Source organism: Pocillopora verrucosa, chromosome 5 (assembly GCF_036669915.1).
Source record: "Pocillopora verrucosa isolate sample1 chromosome 5, ASM3666991v2, whole genome shotgun sequence".
Lineage (NCBI taxonomy): Eukaryota > Metazoa > Cnidaria > Anthozoa > Scleractinia > Pocilloporidae > Pocillopora > Pocillopora verrucosa.
Genome location: NC_089316.1, coordinates 21942983 through 21970790, shown reverse-complemented (window position 1 = coordinate 21970790; position 27808 = coordinate 21942983). Strand labels below are relative to the sequence as shown.

At 38.6% G+C, this 27808-nt stretch overlaps 1 protein-coding gene and 1 pseudogene across 1 annotated transcript; both read left to right on the top strand.

The window, feature by feature from the left end:
* The first annotated feature begins 2830 nt into the window (after positions 1 to 2830).
* LOC136280798 (uncharacterized) lies at positions 2831 to 27229 on the top strand (annotated as a pseudogene).
* LOC131769149 (pro-epidermal growth factor-like) lies at positions 10278 to 17850 on the top strand. The gene is made up of 7 exons (XM_066167314.1): positions 10278 to 10372; positions 11669 to 11931; positions 12796 to 12910; positions 14041 to 14166; positions 14571 to 14696; positions 17068 to 17165; positions 17770 to 17850. The coding sequence occupies exons 1-7, from the start codon at positions 10300 to 10302 to the stop codon at positions 17848 to 17850; spliced, it is 882 nt and encodes a 293-aa protein (XP_066023411.1). The 5' UTR covers positions 10278 to 10299.
* Positions 27230 to 27808: the final 579 nt, after the last annotated feature.

The window sequence follows — 27808 nt, the reverse complement described above, 5'->3', positions numbered from 1 at the left end:
AACGTCACGCGACCAACGGCTTGTTTACATTCAGTTGCCGTGTCGAAAATAGCACGGTAAATAAATTATGACTGATTATGCAATTGAAGCCATGTGGTTACTCAGTATTTGTCACGCAAGGTACGGCTCGCTGTTGACGCTGTCCTTCCGTTGACATACTTTGTTTGGTGCTGGATTCTTAGGTAATCTTTAGGCTACCAATCAAAAAAAAAAGTCAAAACAGCCTAAAAGCTTACATCCCCAAGTGAAACATTGCGTAAATTGAGTATTTGGGGTCTCCTAATTCTTACACTGTTTAACTCTTACTCAAGTAGCGTTATTTCAATTTAGGTAGCGACACTTTTAGTAACAGATCAAGAACAACAACAAGGTCCTATCATGAAAATGTTATTTATCGTAACAAATGGCTTTTTAATGTAATCGAAATAAGCTTTCAAGGGATAGTTAATACAAATATGAGGAAAAGATAATGCAGGAATATTCTCCAAAGTTGACAATTGTTTGAATAGGTGAAGAATGTAATAGCCGTTAAAGAAACTACTTGCGAACCTAAAAAAACTCTACCAACGATTTCTTTTTGTTTAATACCGTGTGATATCGGGATTCTGATGACTTTTCAACGCAGCAGCAATTCATATGGGGGTCCCCAAAAGAGTTCTTTAATCCCGTGACCCGACTTCAATTTTATCTCAATTCCGTAATCCCGACGGTTTATACCGGCCAATCTCGATATCCTGGTCATAGATTTTTGTTTTATTCCATCCAGCATTGATCCGTTGGAGTCTTTGGTCACCGTAAGGCGTAAGTTTATCTTTTTTCACCCGAACGATATCGTTCATTCAAGAAGTTTTCAAAGTTTTGCACGAATAACATAAGCTAGTCACTATAACGACTTCCATCCGTTTAACTTCGACCCCGGAAAAACATAGTAGTAAAGACAGCTCAGTATCAAAGAAATGAATAACAGTGTCAACAAGTGCTTCCATAACAAGAGAAACAATTAAAGAAAAATTAATTGAACACAATTCTGCTGTTAAAGCGAATACTTCTTCCGAAACAGGAAAAATCTTCCGCGGAGAAAATGAGTCTCTCGTTCCAAAGATAGGGTGACCCGGTCATCACACGCGGTCTCGTCGTCCGGAAATGACTCATGCGATTCTTCATCATTGACGGGGGAATCGTACTCTAATATCCAATATCTCATTTTCCTCTTCGGCTGGTTTTTTTTTTTTTTTTCGCTGCTCCTTAAAGTCAGCGAGTTCGAAGCTGAGCGGTTCACCCAGCTGAATTTCTCTCTGATCGGGGTACGACGGGAGAGTTTCAGCTTTTACCATCTGACGCACTGCTACACCAAATGTTTGTGCTCAGTCCCTCATCTTCTGTATGTTCTGTGGTGCTATTGGTATAGGTGATAACATTTGTATACCGGTATGGCCGACAGGATCATGGCACTTTCGGGTGCAGGATACCAAGGCTTTAGATTTGTAAAATAATAGGCCACCCACTGGGTTGTCCCCTTTGAGCCTTCTTTGGCTACATTTTCAAGGTTTCTTGCGTAATTTAACACCGTGCAAAGTGGATATATGTAATAAATGCACAAGCGAGTGAATATTCTCCACGTCTATTGTCGTAAGACTCATCAGCTTAAAACATGTTTGTGGGAAGAAGTGAAACACGATCCCATAAAAACATGGGCGTGTGAGGCTTGGCTTTTTTGGACTTTCATATAGATCAATTTCTTTGTAAATTCTCGTCAACGGACTTCTCGGTTCTTGGAGCGTTTAAGTGATCGATTCCCGAATTCCGCCTCTTGAAATTAATACCGATTCCTGTGTCCCGTTCACATTAACAATCTCGCATCTCGCTCTCTTCTTACTCTAAATTGCCGGATCCCGGCCTTCGAATAAACCCAATCCCGAATCCCGAAAAACCTATTAGGGACCCTCTCATATCGTTTCCCTTATTGGACCGACTTGGGCTGTTTAAATATAATGAGAACCCCGTCAGTTAATTGCGGGCGATCCTCTTCACATAATTTTTGTCAAAACGAGTCAGGAACTTATCAGGATGCCAGGAGAGCGCATGGAAGCTCCTCTATAATCTCCTGATATTAATTTTCTGCTTTATTGCGAGTATCACCGCGACCATATCTGCAGAGGTACCATTGCCAGACAAGGGACGTCATCATATCTTATCGTTCGAGGAGTATTCTCCACAAATCTCTTCATTCGATATGATATTCGAATCTACCCCTCACTTTTTTAACTGCCACAGATGGATGTTTTAATTTTGGAAGCAGCTCAGTGCATTTTTTCGAAATAAAAGGTGTTTAACGCCTTGTCCTCACGTAGCGCTTTGCTCATAACTATATCATTGTGACAGTAGCTTCCTCGGCGAGTACCTCCAAAATATATCTGTAAAAGGAAAATTATCGGTTTAACCGAAAGTCCGATTTTTCTCGATGAGGCGCACACATATCCCTATCGTTCTTTTGTTGTGTTTAAGTAAAGAACAACGTTTTACTGAAAAAGAACGTCAAAGAACTTTTTGGTCTGCCCTATATCTGAGCTTATTTGAGTTGCTCAAACGAGTTGTTTTCGGTGTTTGAAAAACACAAAATCTTGCAACACCTTCCAGTTATCAGAACTAACTACTGATGTCACACTCTATTCGACACGCGCAGAAAACGTTCATGTCAAGTAAGATTGACTTCAAGTCCCGCACTCTATTTTCGGCACGCTCAGAAATTAGAAAACGCACATGTTAAGGAAGATTGACCGCAAGTCTCGAACTCTACTCGGCACGCACATAAAACGCTCATAAATCTCACATGTCAAGTGAGAATGACTTATCGCAGCCTATTCGGTGCGCTCAGAAAACGCACATCTCAATTACGGTTGACAACAAGTCTCAGGGTGCGTTCTTTTGGGAGAATCCGGATCAGGATTTCTGATATGTGGCGTTCCGTTTGAGCAAATCCATTTTCAGATCAGTGATCTATCAAATCCACTTTGGATCTGACTTTGGATTTGACTTTGGACAAGGATTCATCGGATCACTAATGTGCGAGATCTAAAGACGGATCATTGGATCATTGATCCAAAGTGTTCCTTTGGGCGAAGGATCCGAAACTTATCATTTTGCCCAGCGATGCTCAATTTCAAACAAGTAGGTACTTCATATGTTGACCGGAAAGATTGTTGGCAATCGCTCAACAAATTCTGCGGTAAACACGCAAGAAACTCGATTTTGTAATGTTAAATCGATCGGCCACTGATCGCAGGCATTCGGGGTTCCTAAGTATCCATATCGTAATCAATAGTTGCTTCTGCAAGTCAATGGTAGATCTCCCCCCGTTCCTTTGTCCATGAGGCAGACCTAGGCAAGTAGCTAAGAGGCGTTCCAAACAGCTGACTGTAGTTCTTGACATCCGAAAATGACTTAAGAAATCTGAAACACTGTAGAGTGGTTTAATACGTTCAAAATAATTCTCAATGCGGACATGGCTCTGCCTCTCCCTAATCGAAAGAAAACAAATAAAAATTCTTCATCTTCACTACTTCTCGCTTCTTGTAGTATTGAATCATTAGAAAGTTCCTCTATTAACGAAACAACAGCTGCTCTATCCGCGACGGCCATCCTGTTTTCGTTTTTAAATTCAGCGCGCGATTCCGCTGACGCGCTCTACAATTTCGCGCCTGCTGTCATGGTAACTGATCTGGTGAACTAAAGCTCCGTTCCTTTGATGCACCCACAGGCGGCCCAAGCTCCGGCTGTGAGATGATCATCTTGCACAATAACAGTCATGGCGATAAGAGTTTGTATGAGAATATTTACGACCGCTCTAAGGAGTAAAACAATACGTCAAATTCTCAATGAAAATAATTCACCTTACTTTCACAGCGTATCACTTGTTATCTGACCGTTTACCTTGATGAAAAGAACCCAATTTAGCGAGTTGTCCATTTCGAGGTTTTCAACTTACATAAGAAAAGCCCAAGGCTGAACACTCCATTTCCAAACGCCCGATCCGAGAAGCGAAAAATCTCAGCGCAAAATGACCGAGCGGCCACAAATCCAACGCAGAATCCAAGCACGCTTACTTTAGTTTCATTCCAATTCACTACAAACTCAATCTTCCCCTTGCATCCGACTAAGCCGCAGTTTGCTTCAAAAATTTCCAGATTATAGGTTTCGAACAGCCCGTGTTTAGTAAACATCAACCTTGACACACGACCGTTAAAAATCAGCTTGTTAACCCTGCCTCCGTTTTAACTGAACCTCGCTGGGGAACACACCATAACTTGGCACCTGTGTTGCTTGGATTCTGCACCGTGATCTTGGATCACAAATCCTAATCTGAATCCTCCCAAAGAAACGCACCCTCATCCTCTATTCGGCACGCAGAGAAAACGCACATGTTAAGTAAGATTGACCTCAATTCTCGCACTCTATCGGGACTCGGTACAGACAGAAGATTTGTGGATTTTCTTTCCTATTTTAGAACTCTCTGGGAAGAATAAATTTCAGTCTCGCTATGGATTCGACACGTACACGTAGCTCTTTTCTCTAACAATCTGTTACTGTTGTAATACTGTTACTGTCACTCGTCAGCTTAACTGACAGCTGCGAATAATAAAGCTTGCCTTGCCTGACATGAGGTTACACGTTTTGAGGTTAAAATTCAAAGCAGGGTCGTAACGAGGTGTATGTTTTTGTGAATGATCCAGATATTTTAGGCAAAATTTTAATCCCTGATCCCAGAAGCGATGGGAATTTTGATCCCTGATCCCGCAAAAAATTGTCGATCCCACGAGATTCCCTTTTCATAATTTTCCCTCGTCATTGTATGACAAAAACGAAACCAATATTGACAACATTTGCGTCAAGATGGAACTGTTTACAATTAATTTTATTAAAAAATGTTTAAAATACAAAATACCGTTCTGCATACTTCTTTTTTATAATTATCCAAAGCATTAGATGCCTAAATGAACTCGATCTCCCACTCCTCCTGTTGGACTTCATCCATTCCAGATTTTAAGGTTTCATAATCAGCGCTTGAAAGGGACTCGTACTTGACATATATTCTTGAACTGTTCTAATTTGAAATATTATTTTTACCGCACTAAAAATCGAGACTAACTGGCGTGATACTGACTAATGTATGCACTTTTTGAAGCGGATATAAAGCGTTTTCACTATTCTAAGTAATGCTGTTATTGTGAGTTAAACCTAACCAAACCCCTTCGCGCGCCGTCCGTACCTTCCCCTTCCACCTGATTTTTTGACGCGACGATGATGATGGCTTGCCGGTGGTCGTGACCGCGACAAAAACACGCTGTCAAGCCGAGAAAACATGTAAGCATGGCGGTCGTAACTTCAATTTGCAATGGCGTGAGTAACATTTCTATTCTTTGAAAAAGGCGATACAAAGGATACCGTTTGATCACGTTTCATGGTTTGAAGGCTACACGCATAACTTCTGATGCTATCAAATTATCACTCTCATCGCTGATTCTTTGGCAATTTTTACGATCAATTTCGTGTGTCCACGTATTTTAGCGTCTTAGAACTGTCAGGATGCTCATAGCTTACAAATTCCTCGTTAAAGCACATCAAAGACTTGTATGTACCTGCTCGATGAGCCCCTCCAGCTTCGCTCGAAGCGTGTGGGCGAGCAGGAATGTGACCTGAAAAGTTTATAATTCGTAAAAATTAAATTTCGCCAGGACTATTGCAGATTTTAACAAGCCCGGAAAGCTGTAAATCAAAACTAATATCACTATACCGTCGCGGTGTAAGATCGTCCTTCTTCTTCTCCTTCTTTTTGCCATTTGAAAAGCGACGAAATTTGAAGGGAACTCTTTATCTGAAAAAAATGCGCCCACCCTCTCTTACCACCTTTAGTTGGAAGGTCAACATCCAGTTTTAGAAGCTGACAATTGGCACCGTTCGGGACGGTTATCACATCCACCTACCCGTGAAATGTCTTTAGAAGAATATCAAATCAATAGGCCTTTAGCATGAGTTGATCACGTGACCGATTTCCCCAGAGAAACGGCATGCTGACTGGCAAGTTATTCTCCGTAATGCATGACAACCAATTGTTACCTTTATATCGAAGCGTGTCTTTCAAAAGCGTTAAAAGTGATCTTAAGATCAATTCTAATCCTTCTCTTTCACAGCTATAATATCATATTGCCAATGCTCGTATTTATAATTAAGTATACTGTGATTTTTGTGAGAGTTTTGATGAATGTAAGAGAGTTTTGAAGAAGTTCTGACTTCGCGATGTGAGCACCAACAAGACAAAACTGGCGGGCTCAACAACGAGTAAGTATCGCAAGTTTTGCCGTAATCTCTCAACATTTTTTGACATATTTTATAAAGAATAGAAAAATATTATAAAACAATCCTTCTTTTAACAGCTAATGGGCGCTCTTTGATGCTAAGTTGGGACGACAAAAAGGAATGGCATTTCACAAAACAGCGTTAGGCCTCGCCAGTTTAGGAGAAAACGAGCACGTCATATTTTGTCCCACTTTTTTGTATAATGTGCAATAATCTACTCATTTGAAGCGACAAATATTAAAGAGTGTGCCAGCACTATTCATAACTTTCACGATTCAACTTCCTGCGTGCACATTCTCAAAAATTTCTTTATGGCGTGGCTGGACTCTTGCGCGGTAGATCAAATGTCGGAGTGTCGCTTTTGGGCAAAGGGGAACGTAAGCTTAGACGGCAGAACTAAAGGGGGAGGGGTCTTTAATTCAACCCTCCCCATCCCACCCCAACCATATCATGTGGAAACTATCATTTATGTAGGCTCGTTTTTTCTTCATAAATAATTATAATAAGATGCTTATTACTGAGATAACCTTGGTCTTAAAGATTTCAGTTTTGCAAACTTTTTCCGATACTTGAAAGGTAAGGGACGAGTACTCCACAATAAATCTTTGCCCATTTCTTTTGTTATTCTGAGGTGATGAAAGGGCGGCTAAAAAACATTTTCCGATGAAAGTTACAGAATTTGTTACAAAGGAAGCAAAAAAAATCACCTTCCTTTGAGGAAGTGAGCCCTTACTGAAAGTTCTTAAGTCTGAGAAAAAAGCGATTCTTGGTATCTTACTTTTTTCACAGGTATTGACCAATGCACCGCTTCTCCATCTCTGTATGGTACCAACGCCGTATGTCATAACACTCCAGGCTCTTATCGCTGTGCCTGCAAAACTGGATTTTTTGGAAATGAACAATCTTGTGAACGTAAGAATGTTTGGGTTGTGAGGGAAGGGCACATCTGTCTAAAAAAAAAGACAAACAGGCAGACAGACAGAAGGAATTATTGCTTGACTGACTGACTTTCCAACTGATTAACTTGATTTTTATTAACATTTTGATGTCAATTTACATTTTTCATTGGATCTTGTCACTCAAAGTAGCAGATCTAATTCCTTTTTTACTTCTTTTGCTGGATTTGAAACCGGTGGACGAAGAAGACTCTTTGGTAATATACAGACGTTCACTCTTACGCGGACCACCCGCTATCTCATCAAAGCCTGGAGAGCTCGACGAGGAACACGTTCACACAAATATGGATACCTTCCAGGAACATAATTTTTATGGAGGAGAGGGAGCATTTAAAGAAGGGAAGTTCATATTGAATGATGGAACTATGCTAAATATCGTGGTGGAACAAAGAGGAGGAGATTCGGTGGAGGTTGAAGGCGGACACAGTACAAGCCAGACTGCAGCTCAACTTGGAAAATCTGTGGAGGGTAATGCTGGTACTGGAGGAGGGGGAGGAAGTTTTGTTTATGCTACAGATAATTTTCTGCTACTAGCTTCCGGAGGAGGAGGAGGGGGTGCTCCGGGTGGGTATAATGGCGTGGATGATCAGGCGGGTTCAAGTGGCACAACATCAGGTTTTATTACTACGGGTACGTAGTAACTCAGCTGAATGCATATGGGTGCAAATTGTTCTAACTGGTCACGAACCGAAAAAAATTTAATGCTTACAACCTTAGCGGTCACGAAAGAAAACTGATCACCAAATCTTCTTTTTTTTCTTCTTTTATACTCAAAGAGTGCGAATTGTATATATTCTCTTGGCACTTTTTTAGTTTGCCTCGGCGATCGATACTTAAATAACGTGTAACTTTTTCCCCTGACAAATTAGTAACAGGTGTCGCTCGTGAACATATCTATTACAAAGCTGTTAAAGTTGAGATACAAAATTCGAACAATTGCTGTCTACGAAATATTTTTCAGTTTGTTCAGCTTTTTATCGCTATTACAAAGCTCTTATCAACCGAAAACACGCCTAAAGGTGTGACTCTTTCTTAAATGAAAACGAGGCCGGCTGTAAAAACAAATCACTTTTCTGAAAACGTTGATTTATTTGAAACCGATTACGAAAATTATTGCGCGAACATTCTGTTCAAACAATTTTCTTGTGGTAAAATAACGAGCACATTACGATTTGCACTGATCGTGAATCATGATTCTCCCTGATACAATATGTGATATTATCATACAACGATGAGGTTCAGCCATAACGTGCCTTGGGATATTCTTCGTACTCATTTGATTCTTACCCGGCTAAGACCATTCATGCCCAACCAGTTTGGTCGTCTAGTACTCATATATGCTGAAAAAGTATGATTTCCCTCTTAAATATGTTTAATGTATAGTTGATTTCGTCTAAGCGTCAAAAAAAAGAAGTGGAAAAAAAGGGGAAAAAAAGAAAAACAGAAAAAAATCCCACCGACCCTGCACGAGAAAGTCACAAGTATAAACAATAGGTTGTTCTATTGAAAATGTCACATTTACTTTGCTCTAGGAAATGTTGCACGCAGCAGTAGATAGCTGTTCTCCGGGGATTTTATTGCAACTGAATGATGGGACAAAATGACCGGATACCAATAATGATGGCACGCTTGATCAAAATGCCGAAATTCTGTGTTAGTCTTGGACTGACACGCATTTTAATATGTTTTCTGTGTCCTTTTCAGCTATGCACTATTCCTTTAATGACTAGAATGCCAAATTCCATCCGCTACTTTTGATCTTCTCCACACTGTGTGTGGTTCGTAACCTGATTCAACGAAAATTATCGAGGAGGCGCCTGTCCATGACCGTCTACCTAGTAAGTCATGCAAGCGTTACGATTGATCAAGGTTATGCAACGATTCAGGACAACTCAGGATCTTTTTCCTTCTAACTGTTATTAAAACTTCAAAACCCTTTATGTACAAGGTAGATAAAAGAAGTTTAAGCGGTCAAAAAGATGTCTTGGTTGATTTTCAGAATTTTGCTAAGGAGTTCTGACACTAGCGCATTGAAGGAAACACATTGATTTGCGTTGTTTTCAAGATTTTGGTAGATGAAAGCTAGAGGCTATCAGTGACCAAATTGGTGAATAAACTTTCTACTGATATGCTTTCTTAGCCTGAAGAGATGGTATCCTATGATCACACTGGTACGAATAAGATTTCAAGTAAAGTTTCCATATTTTATCTACACTCCGACTGAATAAATCCTGTGACTTGTGGCAAGAGAAAATTCCGTAAGTTATATTATTGCAGTCGCAGCGGTTTAACCAGTTTAAATCAATTTTAGCTTGTGGTGATACAGAAAAGAGAACTGGAGAACAACCAAACTACTTATGAGACATGTCTTAAAGGGTTTTCTTTTTTTATGTCCAAAAAAATAAAGGGAAAATTTTTTTCGACGGGAAGTCGAGAAGCACTCTCTTAGCGGGAGCGACACTGAACAACAGAGTTTACCTCAGTGAAGCCATGTTTTTTTATAAATGTGCCCTAGAATCTCCTGGAAAATTTGGTCAGAATACCACAGAGCTAGCAATTTTAAATCTTAAAAAAAAAGGTTTGTGGGCTTTTTTTTTGCGCTTTGCATTTTTACTGAGTTTCACAAATATTTTCTTTTCTTTTGATGCTGCCTATTATTACTGAAACGTATAAAGAAGGGTCCTCTATCGAGAAAGATGGAAATAACTGCCTGAGGAAAAAACCAACAAAATTATCTATTTTAGCATAGTTAGTAGAGGAGACTATGATTAACTATGATTTTAGTACACATAATTTAATCTAACAGCGTCTTTGTGACGGGCTGTTAGACATCTTTCATATATCCAAATGTGATTGGCTATCACGCCTTTAGGAAGTTTAGCGTTAAATTGCTGGTACATTGCAGTCAACAAGCTGCTGTTAAGCCTCTCGATTTTCTCAACAGCTACAAAACATCGAAAGGATTTCTTTTCGGCTGGTTTTTTAGAACATGGGAGTTTTTCTCCACTTGTTCTTCACCTCTGTGGCTCTCTCCTACAGACAAGTTCTATCCTGCCCAGATGGTAGGTTTCAAATCTTGCATTTGTGTATAAGAAACTTTTATTTTTCTCCTTTAACATTTTCAGCTATAAAATTTACTAAGTTAAAAAAGGAAAGGTTGATTCTCAAGAACTGAAATACTTAAATTCTCTTATATACGCGTGGGGGTCTAATCTAACCAAATGGCTACAAAATTCATAATCCAATTCAATGCATTGTCATCTTTTTATTCATTCAAAAATATTCCCGATTCCTTTTCACTACATGCAAACGTATGTTTGCAAAGCATTTTTAGTTATGACCGAACAATCTTCAGAATTTCTTAACTACTCATATTTTTCCCTGCTTATAGTCTTGAATTCTTTTGCAACACTCATATAAAAATAAACTTAAGTTTTATCGAGGCCATCTAAATGTAATGAAAAGACTTTCGCAAGAAAGATCCTACAGTTATGAAAAGTCGTGCACTTAAGGAAAGACAAATTGATGCATTAACTAGTTGGGAATGAAATGTTTTCCATTTCCTTATTTTTTAGATTCTCTTGTGGAATACGTTTCTTTCTTTTGGTACATAATTATTCGCTTGTGTTATAAAAATGTTAAAATTGTTGAAATGCAGGGAAAGCAGTTATGTTTTCAATAATGCAAACGGGTACTGAGTGCGAAAAAGCGGGGACATTAAAACTTCTGACTCGACAGGTGGCTAATTGATATGAATGACGGAGAAAAAAAACAGAACAAAAAGAAAATAAAAATCGCAATGTAAAATTAAGCATAGTTTGTTCTTAGCGTGTGCTCATCGTGAAACTGATGCTCGAGGGCAGTTTGCAGAGCACAAAAGAAGTGAGTTGCTCGAGGTGAAGCCAAGAGCAATTCTAGCTTCTCGAGCGCTCTCTAAACTTCCCGTGTGAATCCATAACACGACATACACTCACTTAGAGCACGAACCAATTATCTTATGACATAACGGATATAACATGTGCACGAAGATAAATTTCTACCGCAGTTGAGTCTTGCTTACCCGGTAATCGCTTACTACCAGAAAACTATCAATAAGAGGCAAGGCGAAAACGACAAATAAATATTTAGCTTAATTCAAAGAAGTGCCAAATTTGCTGCTTAGAAGCGGAGAACGAAAGAACTCCCTGCATTTTCGAGACTCGCTTAATCGGTTCAGCATGCTGGAATCGCATACTAGAACATGTCATAATTATCGATGTACGTACCACGTGCATCGAACAGTGAGATTAAAAATATTTGAGACCCTCAGAATTGATGACCCATTTGGTTTTTTAACTCGTACTGATTTGTATTTTTAGATCAATGCCGTATATTGGCATTTCCATCCACTTTGTTCTTCGTGGGAGAACGTCTTGTTAACCACACCATAGCAAACATCAGTGTGATTGACAGGGACACGTGTGAATATCGTTGCTACTTGGACCACAATTGCGTCAGTGTTAACTTTTATTTTGGAGAAAACGGAGTTGAAGCACACAACTGTGAACTGAATAACTCAACGGGTAAAGAGTATGATAAGGATCTGGTGAAAGCAGCGAACTATGTATACCACGGAACTAAGGTACCAGTTGTTAAATTTCAATTGCACTACATTCTCCTTCAGCAATTCATGAGAGCTAAAGGGGCACTCTTTATATTCATGTCTGAAAAACGCCTTTTATCCATTATTTGTTATTTCTATACAATTTCAGACACGTAACGGATCTTTTGCAGATAAGCACTTACAAAAAATAAAGGCCCTTTGAGTGCCTTGAGGACATCCAATTCTATTAGCAAAAGCAAGTAATTTTTCTTAGTCATTTCAGAACGTTGTTCACCGGTCTTGAGTAAACAATTGATCGCTGTTTTTCATCTAATAAAGAAAGCACAACTAAAAAACACTTAATTCATCTCAAATATTTTTCTTGGGCAAGAATAGATGGAATGGTTATTCGAAGGCATTTCTGTAAAATGTAGTTAATTTTAATTGGTTTTTTTAGGCTTGAGTATACCAGGTTTAATGATCGAAAAAACTAGATACATCCCATGGTTCAAGAGTAGTTCCGACTATGGATATAACGATACAGTTGAGCTGTGACAGGGATTACCAAGTACTGCTCTTGGTAAAGACGATTTACTCTATAACAGCCTGTCTAGAGACGCCCCTTCCCGATTTTCGAAGTGCTGGGAGTGATTTCACACAGGCTTTTGAAATTTCTCTCTCCACCAAGTTGTTCTCAGGTTCTCAGCGAAATGTCGAAGAAGGCTGTCAAGATATTAAACAGTTACTCGTGACATCCCATCCAGGGGAATCACAATTCTTCTTGTCGCCTCATGCTAAAAATGTGGTATATTTAGCTCGCGAAGTTATGCAATGCGTTTAATGCAGACTAGTTTTTTTATTATCATTTCTTTTGTTTGTTTGTTTGTTTTTTTTTCAATGAAGAATGTTTGCGCTCAAGCTCCATGCGGGAATTACGGCACCTGTCAGTCGGGATTTACAAGAAAACGATATCGATGTTTATGTGCGTCTGGATTCACCGGCCACGATTGTGAAAAAGGTAACACTTTAAATGATAGAAATCAATTTTTTTAAAATTTTAACATAATGGTCGATTTCTTCAGAGGGTTCGAGATTTAGAATCGGTTGTACTTATGACACTGGGAGGAAAAAAGGATGGGGGTGCAATTTCAGTTTTCACGCTCTTTTTCTCAACTCGGGGTATTGTGTCTTGTTTAGGATGAACAGGAAAGAACTTGAACCACCTTCCGAAGGTGTTGCATTCATTTTCTATTTCAAAGACCATCCTGCTTCTTTCAAGTTGCAGTTTCACTCTAGCCCATAATAGGCATTCAGTGCCGGGAAAAGTCGGGTGAAGAATTATCCTCTCCGCAGCCCCTCACTCGACAATGCTGACAAATAGCATAACACATCATATAATTTTAAACATGATGAGAGCGTTCAGAATTTCCACAATTGTAGCGGAAATGCTAGTTGTACAAACACCGAGGGATCTTACAATCGTTCTTGTAATCCTGGATTCAGCAGGAATGGTGTTAAGGATAATAAGTGTTAGATAAATATCAGGAAATTTCTAGATCCCTAATCATGCCAACATGCATGCCAAGGAATTTTCAAGAACATTTTAGCACACTACGGAGTCATGATGTAATACTACCAAAATAGTTGTGTTGTAAGCTTCCGGGATGTTCTAGAATACTTTGTTAATGTATATAAGGACTCGTTCGTGTAGTAATAGTTGCTGCTGTCTGGAGTTACCAAGTTACAGTGGAAGATTGTTCATTTCGAGGAACTTTGGAGACAACTGTGATAAAGACTGTAGTAGGCTTAAGTAAGGTTTATTATTGTACTTCCCTTAGGGAACCGCTCCTCATTAAGAACACTACAAGTTGTTTATGAAATCAGTTGAGTTTGTAGGATTTTAGTTTTCTTTCTGTCAGTTAGATTATACCGTAACAATATACATAAATGAAAAGATATCATCCTGAAAAACATGTTAAAAATGGAAGATTACACGTGCATTCTTTACTTCCTAAAAACGCCCATGAACCCCATGTATAATACTACTCGGTACAAAATAATTCATATACTTTCGTTATACAGACTCATCCCCTTCTCGTTGTTATTATTTATCGCCATACCTGAAACACTGTCCTGATTTGATTTCAGACATTGACGAGTGCTCTAAAAACAGCCATAACTGCAGCTATATAACCTCTACTTGCACCAATACAAAGGGATCATTCAAGTGCATTTGTAAACCTGGATTCATTGGTGATGGACACAACTGCACAGGTACTGAACATTATTTAGAGCATTATAATTTATTACATTACCGCAATAAACCTACGCGACTGGCCGAAGTAGAGTCATCGTATATACTAACCTGTTATTACTAAGACTCATGATGGTCATAAAGTGGAGCCCTCTCTCCCCTTTTCCCCTTCAGCTTAGGTATTCGTAATCATGATCATAATTACGGTCTTGGTAGAAGTTGCGTTTGATGATCCAGATTATACTTCACTCTTATTTTTCCGTTAGATACACAATTATTGTCTGTTTAACTTGATCAGCAGGCGTTGTTGTCGTTTCGACCAGTTTTTATTATTATTATTATTATTATTTATATATATAAATTTTTTTTTCATTCTCTCCCTACAATCATGGTGGCATATTTCATTGTGTTGATTTCATTGCAGACATTGATGAGTGTGCTCAGAATACCCACAACTGCAGTAGGGACAATGCCACTTGTACAAATACAGAGGGATTGTTCAACTGCTCTTGTGATCCTGGATTCAGAGGGGATGGACACAACTGTGCAGGTGTGAGAATTTTTTAAAGTATGATTGCTTTCCCGTTTGAGCAAGTAAAACATACATGGCCCGATCTTTTTGTCCACAAATATTTCAAAATTAATTCATTATTTTAAGTCCTACCCTTTTTTGGAGGGTTGTCTAATACCACGGCTTGATACCAGTCGTCTAATATATTCACGAGTCGTAGATTCATGAATATTCATTACGGAAACCATGAAAACGAAACGAGTCGAAAGTCTGTGCTGTCTACCCATGAATGTCAATAGGGAGACCTAGATATTTTTTCACTACTTTGAGAGAACTGAGCCCAGATGGTGGTGTGTCGATTCGTACGAGTCGTTCAAGTCGTCGATTCATGAATATTTATTACGGAAACCATGGAAATGTTATGCATCATTTGTTTCTGAGGCAACCATTCAAAGTTGTTCGATGCTCTAGTAATGGCGAGCGTCTTCACAGACAAGGTTGTTTTATCGAAGCTCTTGTTTGTGTTCCATTTTATCGGAGAAAGCTTTTTAAAAGTAAACGACTTCGTTAGAGTCGTGCCGTCGTGCCGTGAAGCAGTTTCGTAGTGAGGCAGAAAGCTTGTTGTTCCTTAACAGCCAGGTTTTATGTACTCGTGATAAGCTTTGCTTTAAGGAGCTTCATCAATCATCTTTAATATCCGGAGTACCTATGAGTACTATCTTTATACCTTAAAGGGAGAAATGAAAGCTTTTCCAAAAGTCTTTGATTTTGGACGGAAAGTCAACGTTGTGGTTTATCACAACGAGTTTGGAATTTGGAACGTTACGTGAATTCGATGTTTCGTCACGTGCGTTGAATTTTGCATACGATTAAAAAAAGAATTCGCCTCACTGTTATTTGTTATTTGATAAAAATAAAAATGTTTATCCTTTTCCTCTCATAAAGTGGCGTTTTCAATGGATATCCCACTTAGGTAATCTTTCACACGAACACAAAATATTCCTACTAGGCAACCGGTGTCAAAAGCCGTAGTCAGGTGCCTACGCGAAACGCTAAGGGCAAGCCTTCGAAAATTGGCCGGATCTCATTAAGGGAATTCTTGGAAAAAATCAAAAGTATCCTTTTTTCTTACCTAAACATTGCTTTAACGGTCACGTTGCATGTATGCGGTGTTCCGACACGTGCGTCGTGTTTGTCCGCTCATTAATATTGCATTGTATTGAAACAGACTTCGCATTACTTTTGGTTGTTTGATAAAAGAGATGTCTCTCCTTTTCCTTTCACAAAGTTCTGTAGAAGTTGCAAGTTACAACAAATTATAGACGACAAATTTTCTTTTACAATAAAATTATTTATGAATACCGCCAATGAAAGTCAGAAAGAAAATAATTTCATTCCCCGCCGACCCTCCGGCCCAAAGGGCTTCGAAAACACTATTCCTAATGGAAATTATTTGGTCCATATTGCGCAGTGATTTTTGCTAAGACGAGAAATGCAGTGGTTTTTTGTGCACTGCGAGCAGGGCTTTAGTTTTGGAACAAAGAGGAATAGACTTGTTATTTGTGTACTTCACGCGGTGCTTTTAGAACAAGGAATACTTTGTTTTTTGTGCACTTCGCGCGGTGCTTTTCGAACGAGGAATACTTTGTTTTCTTTGCACTCTACGCGGTCCTTTGAGAACGAGAAATACTCTTGTTGTTTGTGCACTTCGCGCAGTGTTTTTAGAACGGGGAATACTCGAGGATCTTCTTGTTTGTGCACTTTGCGCGCTGGTTTTATGGTGAAAAAATCTCCCAAATGACATTCATGGATAGATAGCACAGCCTTACGACTCGTTTCGTTTCCATGGTTTCTGTAATGAATATTTATGGCTCGACGACTCGTACGAATCGGCGCACCACCATCAGGGCTCAGTGGTGTGAGGTGAAAAACGGTTAGTCTTCCTAGTGAGGGGCACGGGTCGTACGACTCGTGAATACATTAGACGACTCGTGAATACATTAGACGACTTGTATCAAGCTGCAGTATTGGACATACTTGAACGATCGTTCTATTGGTAAATTAAGGGTATTATTACAGACAGAGTTGGAGGAAGTCCTGTGAAGAGCCATGGCAGAAACATGGATGACCATGGTCTATCCATTTTTTTGACACTAGAGTAAAAACCATCATTGGATGAGATTGAGCGTGATATAAAAAACTGAATTCAATAATTGTTTTATTATATGTTTCTAGAGGCATTCAGCTATTTTGAGCTTCTCTCTGAGTTTGCAAAAGTTTGAGAACAGTACACCGACTAAGGCCTTGGAAACTAGGCAGACATTGATCTAGAGAAGATAAATGCAGTAATATATAGATTTAGCCAAGCCTAAAGGTAGAGCTCGCATTTTTTTTTTCTGCACGTCTCAAGGGCATAACGCCTTGCCCCAGCCGGGACTAGAACCCGGGTCGTCCGACTCGGAGCCCAGTGCACTGACCACTGGACTACTGGACAAAGCCGTGCCTGCGGTACCGTTGACCACGCATGTTAAAAGTAGCACCTTGTATGGTCGTACGGTCGTACATCCAAATTTTTTCTGCTTGATGGGTCACTACTATTTTGTATAATTATGGGGCTACGCTATGCGAGCTCTGCTTTAAGCTTCAGCTTGCATTTCATCATGTCAACTTCACATAGTATTGTATATTGATTGAATACTCTTGACCAATCAGCTTTTTCATAGCGAGTCTTATGCATAGTAATCACATTTATTGAATATGTGCAGGAAATTTTTTGTTCTTTTCACAAACAGGAGACAACCGGCTAAATACTGGAATTAATTTTTTTGGCTTCAAATGCACATTACAAGTATGACGTGGTTACTTATACATCTTACTGATCTTACTAAGATTGTTATTGAATCACAAGGAACTGAGTTGAAAGGTTTCTAAGAATTTGAATTGTATCTTTTCGTTGTCAGAGATTCCCCTATACCCCTTTGTTTAACTCAATCACATAAAAATATTTGGCTTTTTCATATATCATGAACAATATCAAAATTATTTTACCTTAGCGCAATTGAGACATTTTACATTGACAGACTAAATTTTCAATTTTCCTTGTCTTGAACAGTCTCAAGTGTCAAATGATGACAGAATGTCTTACATTATTTGTTCAAGAACCATAAGAGGTCTGGTTTATGACTTTTATTGATCCATATAAAGTTCATGTCCTGTCACAAGCCTGGTCAAAACTTAACAACAACTGTACAATAATACATTTTCAAAACCATTAAAAAGCGGGGAATTCATCGTGCAAAACAAAATAGTTCACGAATCACGTTTGATTCAGTTCCTCATTCACGAGTCACGTTTAAATAAAAAAAAAATTACTTCACGTGGACCTAAAAAGATGTTATTATCTTGAACCGCGGTTCACGAAATAAGGAAAAACTCAAATCACGATTCACGATGAAAAAAATCGCCCAATCATGATTCACATAAAAATTACAGGGGACCCTCTTGTCAATCACGGAAGCAGACAGCGAGCAAGTTTAATTTATTTTATATAATACCTGACATGCCTGCATTCAGATCAAATCAATCAAGCATCAATTTGGTTACTTTACAGGTTTAAGTACCTCTCCCGCTAAGAGCGGTCCTCTCGACTTCCCGTCGGAAAAAAGTTTTCTTTTATTTTTTGCCCATGAAAGGGTTTTGGACTCATTTTTCAAAAATAGTTTAGTTGTTCTCCAATTCTCTTTTTTTGCTTCGCCACCAGCCAAAAATCATTTTTGGCCAGACCACCCCTGTGAACATCGATCGAAAGTGTCGATTTCAAAGATTTTGTCTAGCGCGCAGCGACTGCAACAATTTAGCTCACGGAATTCTACCTTGCTACAAGTTACAAGGTGTATTCAGTTAGTTCATAGACAAAATATGGAAACTTCAGCTGAAATATTTTTCATACCAGCGTGATCAGAGGAGACCCTGCTCTTCGACCTTAATTTGCATATCAAAAATTCACTACTTTGTACGAAAGAATTCTCAAAATGCAGGCGTCAATCGGGCCGAAAAAGCATATCAGTGCATAGTTTATACACCAATGAGGTCACGGATTGCCTCAAACCCGCGGGTATATCTCTAGCTTCCATCCACCAACTTCTTAAAAACAACGCAATTCCATGTGTTTGCTCAATTGCGCTCGTGTCAAAGATCATTTGCAATCGACCAAGATCTCCTTTTGACAGTTCAAACTTCGTTCGTTTATCTTCTACGTTGAGAACTTTAGGTTTTCACAGCAACTGAACGGAGATTAGATGCCAAGTTGTCCTAAAACGTTGCGTAAACGTGATTGGTCGTCACGCTTGCGCGCTTGCGTGACTTACAAGTAGATAAAGGTTATCGGAAGGCGCCTTCTCGATAATTTACGTTGAAATATCAGGTCATGAATTATGTACAGTGTAGAGAAGATCAAAATTAAAGAATAAGATTTGGCACTCTGGTCATAACAGACATATCGCGCTGCTTAAAAGGACACAAAAACAAGTTAAAATAGGTTACAGTGTTTATATTTACAAAACGACACGTATACACTCTGAAATAATTCTTGCAGTTTCTCCCGAGATTTAGTATACGGAACCCGATGAACTAACCCTCCTTTCCGCAGATTTGTTTCCATCACTAATGATGTTACGCTCTTATGGACCACAACGGTTTTGAGCGACAAACTCGAGATTTCCCTGCGACCATCAAAATCAACTGGACAAACCTAGCTTGATATATTGCGTGACGTGATTATGCAAACTTTTCTCTTTGTCATACGACCTGTTTCGCAGGTTCTACGAGTTGGAACCAAAATTAGTTAATTTAACGAATTAGAATCGAAAGTTATTCAAATGGGCTGAAGAATTTTACATTTTAATGAGAATTTTATCGTTTAAATGTTTACTTGATTCACGGAAAGCAAAGATTGGAGTGGCTTTGGGTATTTCAGCCCTGATTTGGAAAAAATAAAACAGTTAGTGGTATGTTCTAAACACCAGAACACCTGAAAGGACACTGGAAATGTAGTTAAAGTATTTTTTAGCATCCAGAGCAAAAAGAAGAATGTGAGGCAGTGAAAGGAGACTGAGTTTTCAACGCCATTTGACGTAAAAGCTGCCACCAGCTTGTTATTCGGAACTCACTAAAATTTACCTGGAAGGCATTAACTTTTTTTGTCGCGAAACTCGTGGAGTTTAAAACTTTGAAACGACGTCCGATGAATCCTGAAACTGGAGTTTTAGTCCATTGGTAAACTATGCCAGCTGGTCTCATGAGCAGATCAAGCTCTCACGAAATTTGACAGTTTTGAAGTTTTAAGCGGATGCAAAAATCGAGACAAAAATTCGTCATGACACAATTTGTCCTTTGATTTTGTCAAGAGAATTCTGGTTTTGTCTGCTATTGCAGATAGCCCAGATAGGCACTTACGAACCAATTTTTAGTTAAATAATAGCCTTCACTCTCGAGAAATTGCAAATATATTACTCATGTGATACGAATACAACTTAAATTCCGAAAAATTCAAAAACATCTCCAGTCAGTGCCAGTACGACCAATCACGTTTACGCAACGTTTTAGGACAACTCGGCATCTAATCTCTATTCAGTTACTGTGAAAACCTAAAGTTCTCAACGTAGAAGATAAACAAACGAAGTTTGAACTGTTAAAAGGAGATCTTGGTCAATTCCAAGAATCATGCAAATGATCTTTGACACGAGCGCAATTGAGCAAACACATGGAATTGCGTTGTTTTTAAGAAGTTGGTGGATGGAAGCTAGAGATATACCCGCGGGTTTGAGGCAATCCGTGACCTCAATGGTGTATAAACTATTCCCTTATATAGTTTTTCGGCCCGATCAACGCCTGCATTTTGAGAATTCTTTCGTTCAATGTAGTGAATTTTTGATATGCAAATTAAGGTCGAAGAGCAGGGTCTCCTCTGATCACGCTGGTATGAAAAATATTCCAGCTGAAGTTTCCATAATTTGACTGTGAACTAACTGAATACACCTTGTAACTTGTAGCAAGATAGAATTCCGTGAGCTAAATTGTTGCAGTCGCTGCGCGCTAGACAAAATCTTTGAAATCGACACTTTCGATCGATGTGAGCTAAATTGTTGCAGTCGCAGGCGCTAGACAAAATCTTTGAAATTGACACTTTCGATCACTGTTCGTAGAGGTGGTCTGGCCAAAAATGATTTTTGGCTTGTGGCGAAGCAAAAAAAGAGAATTAGAGAACAACTAAACTATTTTTGAAACATGTGTCCTAAACCCTTTTCATGGGCAAAAAATAAAAGAAAACTTTTTTCCGACGGGAAGTCGAGAGGACCGCTTTCAGCGAGAGTGGCACTTAAGTGATTTTGAGTTCGTTTCCAACTTCTGTCAGATGAAATCAAGTACAATCCATGGAATTAAGCGAGTATTTAAGCATCAGTTCAAACACTTCCATTGCTTAACATGAAAAACTGAAAACTGAACAACTGTCAGAGAGAATGGTTAACTGTCAGAGCTGATTGCCGTAAGCACGATCAGAAACAGTTTCTCCCTTTATTCTTTCCATTCCTGAGAGAATCTTCGATCAAAACTTTCCGTTAAGGCCATCTCAACTTACAGTCACTGTTTTCCTTTTCCCTGTTGCTGAGAGTGTGTAACTTTAACTCGTCTCATGCAGAAGGCCGACTGAACGACACACAGAAGGCCTCTTGTTAGTGAACTTTGCTAATTTTTATAAACTGCTCGTCGTACAAGTTCACTTCATGTTCAGTACTTGTTCGTCATCTCTCTCTCTCCCTCAGATTTCTTCCACCATGTTCCTCTTGATCGACTTCCTTACAGACTATCAGTAGTATATCCGAGGATGACTCTCAACAGGGCTGTTGATGTTCTATAGAGTACATCATCTGCCCATTGATATCTCTTTTGTCATATTTTCTTAGTCAGCTCTTCATTTTGGACATATGACTTTCATCATCTACAGTAGCGTCCCTTTTTTCCTATTTCTCGTTAAATAGGCATCAAGCAGTCTTCATATACAAGGCTGATAATCCAATACTGTAACAACCCAGAGCCATATTTTCTTCTCAAGGCAAATACAAAGTCAAACTCTATTTATGAGAGATAAAATTTTTATCTCCTAATAATGTTGGTATTCTGTGAACAAACATAATGTTTGAGGCAAGCTTGCCACCACTCCAGACGGCTAAGAACAGTTTTTGTATCCATGTGGATGTTTGATATTTTAAAAACCGCACAAATGATAAAATTGTTTCATAGCTAAGATAAGCAAAGTCACATAGTTTTTTTTCCAGATGACAAATATATAAAATCAATTCCGAAGGAACTTCTTTTGTATCCCTTAGGGAAAAAATGTCTTTCTGCGGATTGGACTTTTTAAAACCAGTTTTATCTTAGTTCCCTTGTTTTGCATCAGGAGATGACAAAAATCGTTTACGCAGGAAAGACTACTCCATGAACTGTTCAGTATGAACAGATAACTTTTTATATTTCACAGATATAGATGAATGTACAGCTGGTGTTCACACTTGCCTTCGTGGAACAGCCACCTGTATTAACACTATTGGTTCGTACAACTGTTCTTGTAACCTTGGTTACGTAGGGGATGGAAGAACAAGTTGTTATGTGCAGTCAGCCGGTTAGTAGTTTTTTCTTTTACAAGTAATGTGAAATAATTTTACTTACAATTGCAGAGGCTAGCATTTTTTTTTTCATCTTATACTATCTCAGATATTTTCGTCTGACTTTAGATGCTGCACTGAAGATTGCTCTTCTTTATTTTTTAGAAATTAGGGCGGGTAATGATTCAGAAGAGTGAGTCGTGAGCCGTACATATAAATATTTTATCTCAAAGAAAATAAAAATGATAATTTTACTCGAATTGAGGTTCAAAGCTCTTTCCCACGCACATGATCAGAAGAGAAAATATCTTAATAACAGATTAATGAACTGATAAAATGCATGAAACAAGAATGTTGTCAATCATTTCGAACTGTGTTGAAGCCATTGAAGCCATTGAATCTCCTAAAGAGTATTTAAAAAGCTATATAAGAAACGTAAAACACCAAGGAGACAAATGAAAATGAAAGAAATTAACCGAAACAACAATGAGGTAACGTTACTGTAACTCGTTATCTGTGCATTTATCTGTTTTCTCTCTCAGAATGTCAAAATCCTGCAAGTCTTACAGAAGCTAACAGGAAAGAAACGTTCACCGGAGTTCTTTTATGCGACAATTCACTCGGCCCAAATTGGTTTCGTTTCCAGGGGGCAGCCGGAAATAAAATGGCTGCCACATGTGTTCCAACTCACCGTTGTGGAACGCATGCAACTGGTTGGTTAAACGGGGTTCATCCTACAGTGAGCGAGGGTATGGTCACCAGGCAGGTCTGCTTTAATTGGTCAGGAGAATGCTGCGTCTGGTCCATCAACATCCAAGTAAGGAATTGCAATGGATATTTTGTGTATTACATCAGTGGTACGCCTTCAGTGCATCCCTGTCACCTGCGCTACTGTGGTGCTGACTAGATTGTCAATGAAAACAATACGAAGCGCGTTTTTCTTGTGGACTCCGCAAATTTTCGACTCATTTCATTCTCAAGGATCTTTTTGTGGCTGTGAAATGAAAGTGGTATTGGGAGTCATATTTCTTTAACTCGCAGAAAATTTTTTTCCTCGAAGAAATTAGGATACGAAATTTCTTTTACATTATTCAACCAGATTAATGGGGAAAAATGTTAATCAGCCGGCAAATTGGTGAATAAAATGATCAAATTTTTAAATGTAAATAACGAATAAGGCGAAGGGTTGCAAACACTTGCCTACGTTTTAAGTATATTGATGTCCGATATCAACCTTTGTTCCCTTAAACCCAGTCGTTCGAGGGTTTTTTTTCTTCGTCTGTGGCCTTGTTAACAATGAATCCATGTTTAGCTTTAAATCATAAATCAGTGCTAAGCTCTAAATTCCCATAGCAGTTGTGATAGCCTCAATAAATCATTTGCAACTTATTGTGTTTTAGTGAAATAAAGACAAATAATAATAATAATAAAGTGATCAAACTTGTGAAATAAAGACAGATAAAAAAGTGAGCCAAATTTGTGAAAAATATATTGTTGTAAGGCCTGTAACTGGGTTGGCGGTCAATTGCCTTGTTGGTTGAGTTCACAGGCGGGTAATCTGCTGAGGACTGGAACCCGGTTTCCCTTTATCTCTCATATTGCATAAATATTTATAATTGATTCAAACCATTTTATTGAACCTTATCAAGGGATTATTAATAATGATTAAGTCTAGAGCATTTATATTTTCTTTGTTTTTTCATCCTTGCCGCGAATCTGATGTTTTGCCCAGCCCCAAAACGAAGATTTTTCCTTCGATAGTGAGTTTGTGGAATTCAATTTTCTATAGCGAATAGAAATTTATCTTTGCAAGTGATGTTGTATGATCCTCTTTGCTGGCGCACTACAGAGGAATTGTATCAGCCAGTGAGACAATTTAGTGGCTATTTCACAACTAGACTTTATTTCTACAAATATCACGTGCAGTGAAGTGTAAGTGTTGCTCAGTAAATAAAAATAACAAATGATAGAAGCTTACTGCTCAACATTTACGATATTTTAAAAAAGTCCCGAATAAAAACATAAATAAATAAGTAAATAAACTGGTACATATGGTTCCGTTGTATCACTTGGTCCATCAGAGAGCCTATTCCGGCACTCAATTGTTTTCTTAATTATTGTTTAAATCTTTGGCAAACAGCATTAGAGTATGACTTTAGAAGAGGTGAATCGTCCCATTCCAGTCGAATAGAGTCGATTCGACAACATTTTCAACCCTGCCTCGTAGCAGGTTGAGGAACAGTTTCTACTTCTTGAAAATCAACTTCCGGTATTACATTTTCATATCAAGAGGGACGGTTTATTCAGATTTCCAGTATCACGACACCACTTAAACGCGAATTGACCTCCGGTAGGTCGATGCTACTTAGTCATACATATAGTTAAAGATCAACCTTATTTGAGTTTAATCACTATTGTCACTATCATTGTTACCGATATTATCACAATCATTACTGAGAAACTCTTGTCATACCATTTCCCGTGTGTATCGCGTCTAGGTTTCAATTACCTGTGAGTGTTTGTATGTTTTATTAGTTACGTTGTGTACTTGAAGTTCATGTTTATATCATTGTGTATTGTTACTTAATTTATATCGAGTAATTTGTCATGTTTTTTGCATAAATTTAGTCCTGTGTATCAATTTTTACGTCCAGTCTTAAGAAGCAGCCTCGTTGCTTTTTAAATGCCTGTAAGGCTATGCACCGCTAAGGTGAATGTTTTTCTTTACTGTGAGTTTATTCATAAGATGTTGCCAATACCCAGACTTCCCCAACCAAAATAATTTAACCATTGATTCTTATTTCACTAAATGTTTTATTCCTCTATACTTTTATTTGGTATATAGTTCTCTTCTCCTGCAGCTCTCCTCTCTTCTCCTGCAGCTTTTAAACGGAAGTGCATTCTTATTACTTTTAAATTCATCTGTTAGTTGGACGTGGAAAATGGGCTCCGCGATATCGCTAATTTGGCCGCAAAACGGTCACTTATCACAATTGTCGTACTCATTATTTTCTTTTTTCTCCAAAACTTTGTAGACGTCTTTGCATAAAAAGAATTTTTCCCCTTTGACCAATTGAAGAAAATAACCCATTAGGTTATCTAGAGGGTCTCAATGGGGTGATGGCTTTTACGGCTAACGGTTAAAATTTTGGCCAATTTACGGCTAACAGTAAACACCTTTCCATCATTTCCACCAGATATATGCATTTTAACAGACTTTGAAAAGCTTTCGTATCGCTCTCAAATTTTTACAGTAATATTGAGAACATCTTTTCGTAATTCTACCGCCCAAAGCTTAATCCATTTGATGGTTTAGCACATGCTGAAAATTAACTTTACTCACAAAGTACTTTTACTGAAGAGAAATGTATGCTTTCGAAATTAAATTATTTTACACGCAAAGAGGAACGCAGTGCTTACAAAAATCGTTTTGTGAGGTCTTATGAGGTTAAAAAAGAATATTTGAGTGTTGAAAAGACGAGATTGTGATTCGTTTTTGAATGCGAAGCCCTCAAACTTGTGCAATAATTTGCTGCTAAAAATGACGATTTTAACGGAATTTTGTTACTTGTATTTTTCTCTGAAATAAAAAGATATTTTGTCGAAAAAAGTATCCAGTGATTTTAGTTATAGTCTAGCCTATCTAATATTGAAATAAGAAAGAAATCGAATTTTTCACACTTGCCGCGAAATTTAGAATTTGTCTGATTTTTACAGACAAGCGCTCTTAAGTGATATTCTTAACTGCAAGGATCGCTTTCATATTTGTTTCTTCAACCGCAGTTCATATCATATATTTGCAGTCATTTACTCACCATTTAGAGGGTTTACTTAAACCAAGAGAATGACCAGCCCAGCGCGTAGAACGCTGCACCGGTATCGCAAAGGTGATGGGTTCTAATCCCGCACGGGTCTGAATTTTTCTCAGGTTTTATTTTTACTGCTATTTAAGTAGTATTCATAACTGCGAGGATCACTTTCATAATCATTTCTTCAACCGCAGTTCACATACTGGTATATATGATTTTCATATATTTTCAGTCATTAAAGGGGCCTTTTCGGTGAGTGATGATTTTCTCAATCAGTATTGATCCGTTGAAATCTTTGCTCACCGTCAGGCGTAAGTTTTTTTCACTAAAACGGTGTTACTGTTCGTTTTAGAAGTTTTAGAAGTTTTGCACGAATAACGTACGCTAGTCACAGTCACGACTTCCTTCTGTTTAACTTCGATCACGGAAAAGCGTATTAGTAAAGACAGGTCAGTATTAAAGAAACGAATGGCAATGTCAACAAAAGCATAAAAAAACAAAAGGTGACGGCAATCCCATAGTTCCATAACAAGTAAAATAAAGAAAAATTAACTGCTGTTGAAGAGAATACTTCTTCCGAGGCGAGAAACTCTTCTGAGGAGAAAATTCGCCTCTCGTTCTAAAGATGGAATCTCGTCAACATTATATGCGGTCTCCTTGTCGGCCGATTCTTCATCACTGCTTGGGGAATCGTACTCTGACATCCCATCTTCCTCTCGAGTTCAGAGCGTTCTAGGCTGACCGGCTCACCCGGCTGAATTTCTCTCTGATACAGGTACGATGAGAGAGTTCCAGCTCTCCTGTCTGATAGAACGCTGACGCACTGCAGCACCAAATGTTTGCCCCTAGTCCCTCATCTTCTGTACGCTTTGTGGTGCCATCGGTACAGGTGGTAATGGTTAAATTACTGATATGGCTGAAAGGATCATAGTACATTCGAGCACAGCATACCGAGACTATAGTAGGCTGCCCAATGGTTTGTCCTCTCTAATACTTCCTTGGCTGCGTTTTCAAAGTTTCTCGCGTAGTTCAACAACTCAGCAGGTTAAGAGAGTCATATCCGTATAATTCTGAGATTTGCTGGAGGTTTTCAAGGCCGTAATTAGACATTTCAACACACAGAACAGTCTGAGATGACACGTTACCGTGTGGGCCATAAAGGGTTTTTGTTAAATTGGCAACCTCGCTTCTAAAAAGCAAGACTTTCTCTTCTAATAAGCACCCAAGACCTAACTTCTCGCTAATGAACCAAGGAAGGTAAAAAAAATATATTTCATAGCTCCTGGAAACGGTAATTTTTTTGAGAAAAAAAAATCACTCGAGATGATTCTGTATTCACTGCGCAAACACCTCACCCTCATACAAGGGAAATAAGCAAAAGTGACAGGATTAAAGCGAATGAACCTTGCGTGGACTGGATTATTCAGTGTGTGCTGTACCACGGTATTCAAGTCTGAAAAATCTGCAAGCACAAAATGAAATCCAGACATCACATGTCGCATTGTAATGGCCTGAACAAAAATTTGGCAGATTTGTTTTGTCATCGATCCCAATTAATTATTATTTTCTATCTTAAAGCAAGTCAGTCGTACACCACCCAGAATCACCCTCCCCTCCCTCTCTACAGCAACTCCCTTAAATTACACCTCATGAAACTACGGATGGTGAGAGCGGATTCATT

Coding starts and splice junctions, on each gene's coding strand:
- LOC131769149 (XM_066167314.1), top strand. CDS start 10,300: ATGGGAGTTTTTCTCCACTTGTTCTTCACCTCTGTGGCTCTCTCCTAC. Junction 10,373..11,668: donor AGTTCTATCCTGCCCAGATG/GTAGGTTTCAAA, acceptor TTGTATTTTTAG/ATCAATGCCGTATATTGGCA. Junction 14,697..17,067: donor GGATGGACACAACTGTGCAG/GTGTGAGAATTT, acceptor GCACGTCTCAAG/GGCATAACGCCTTGCCCCAG.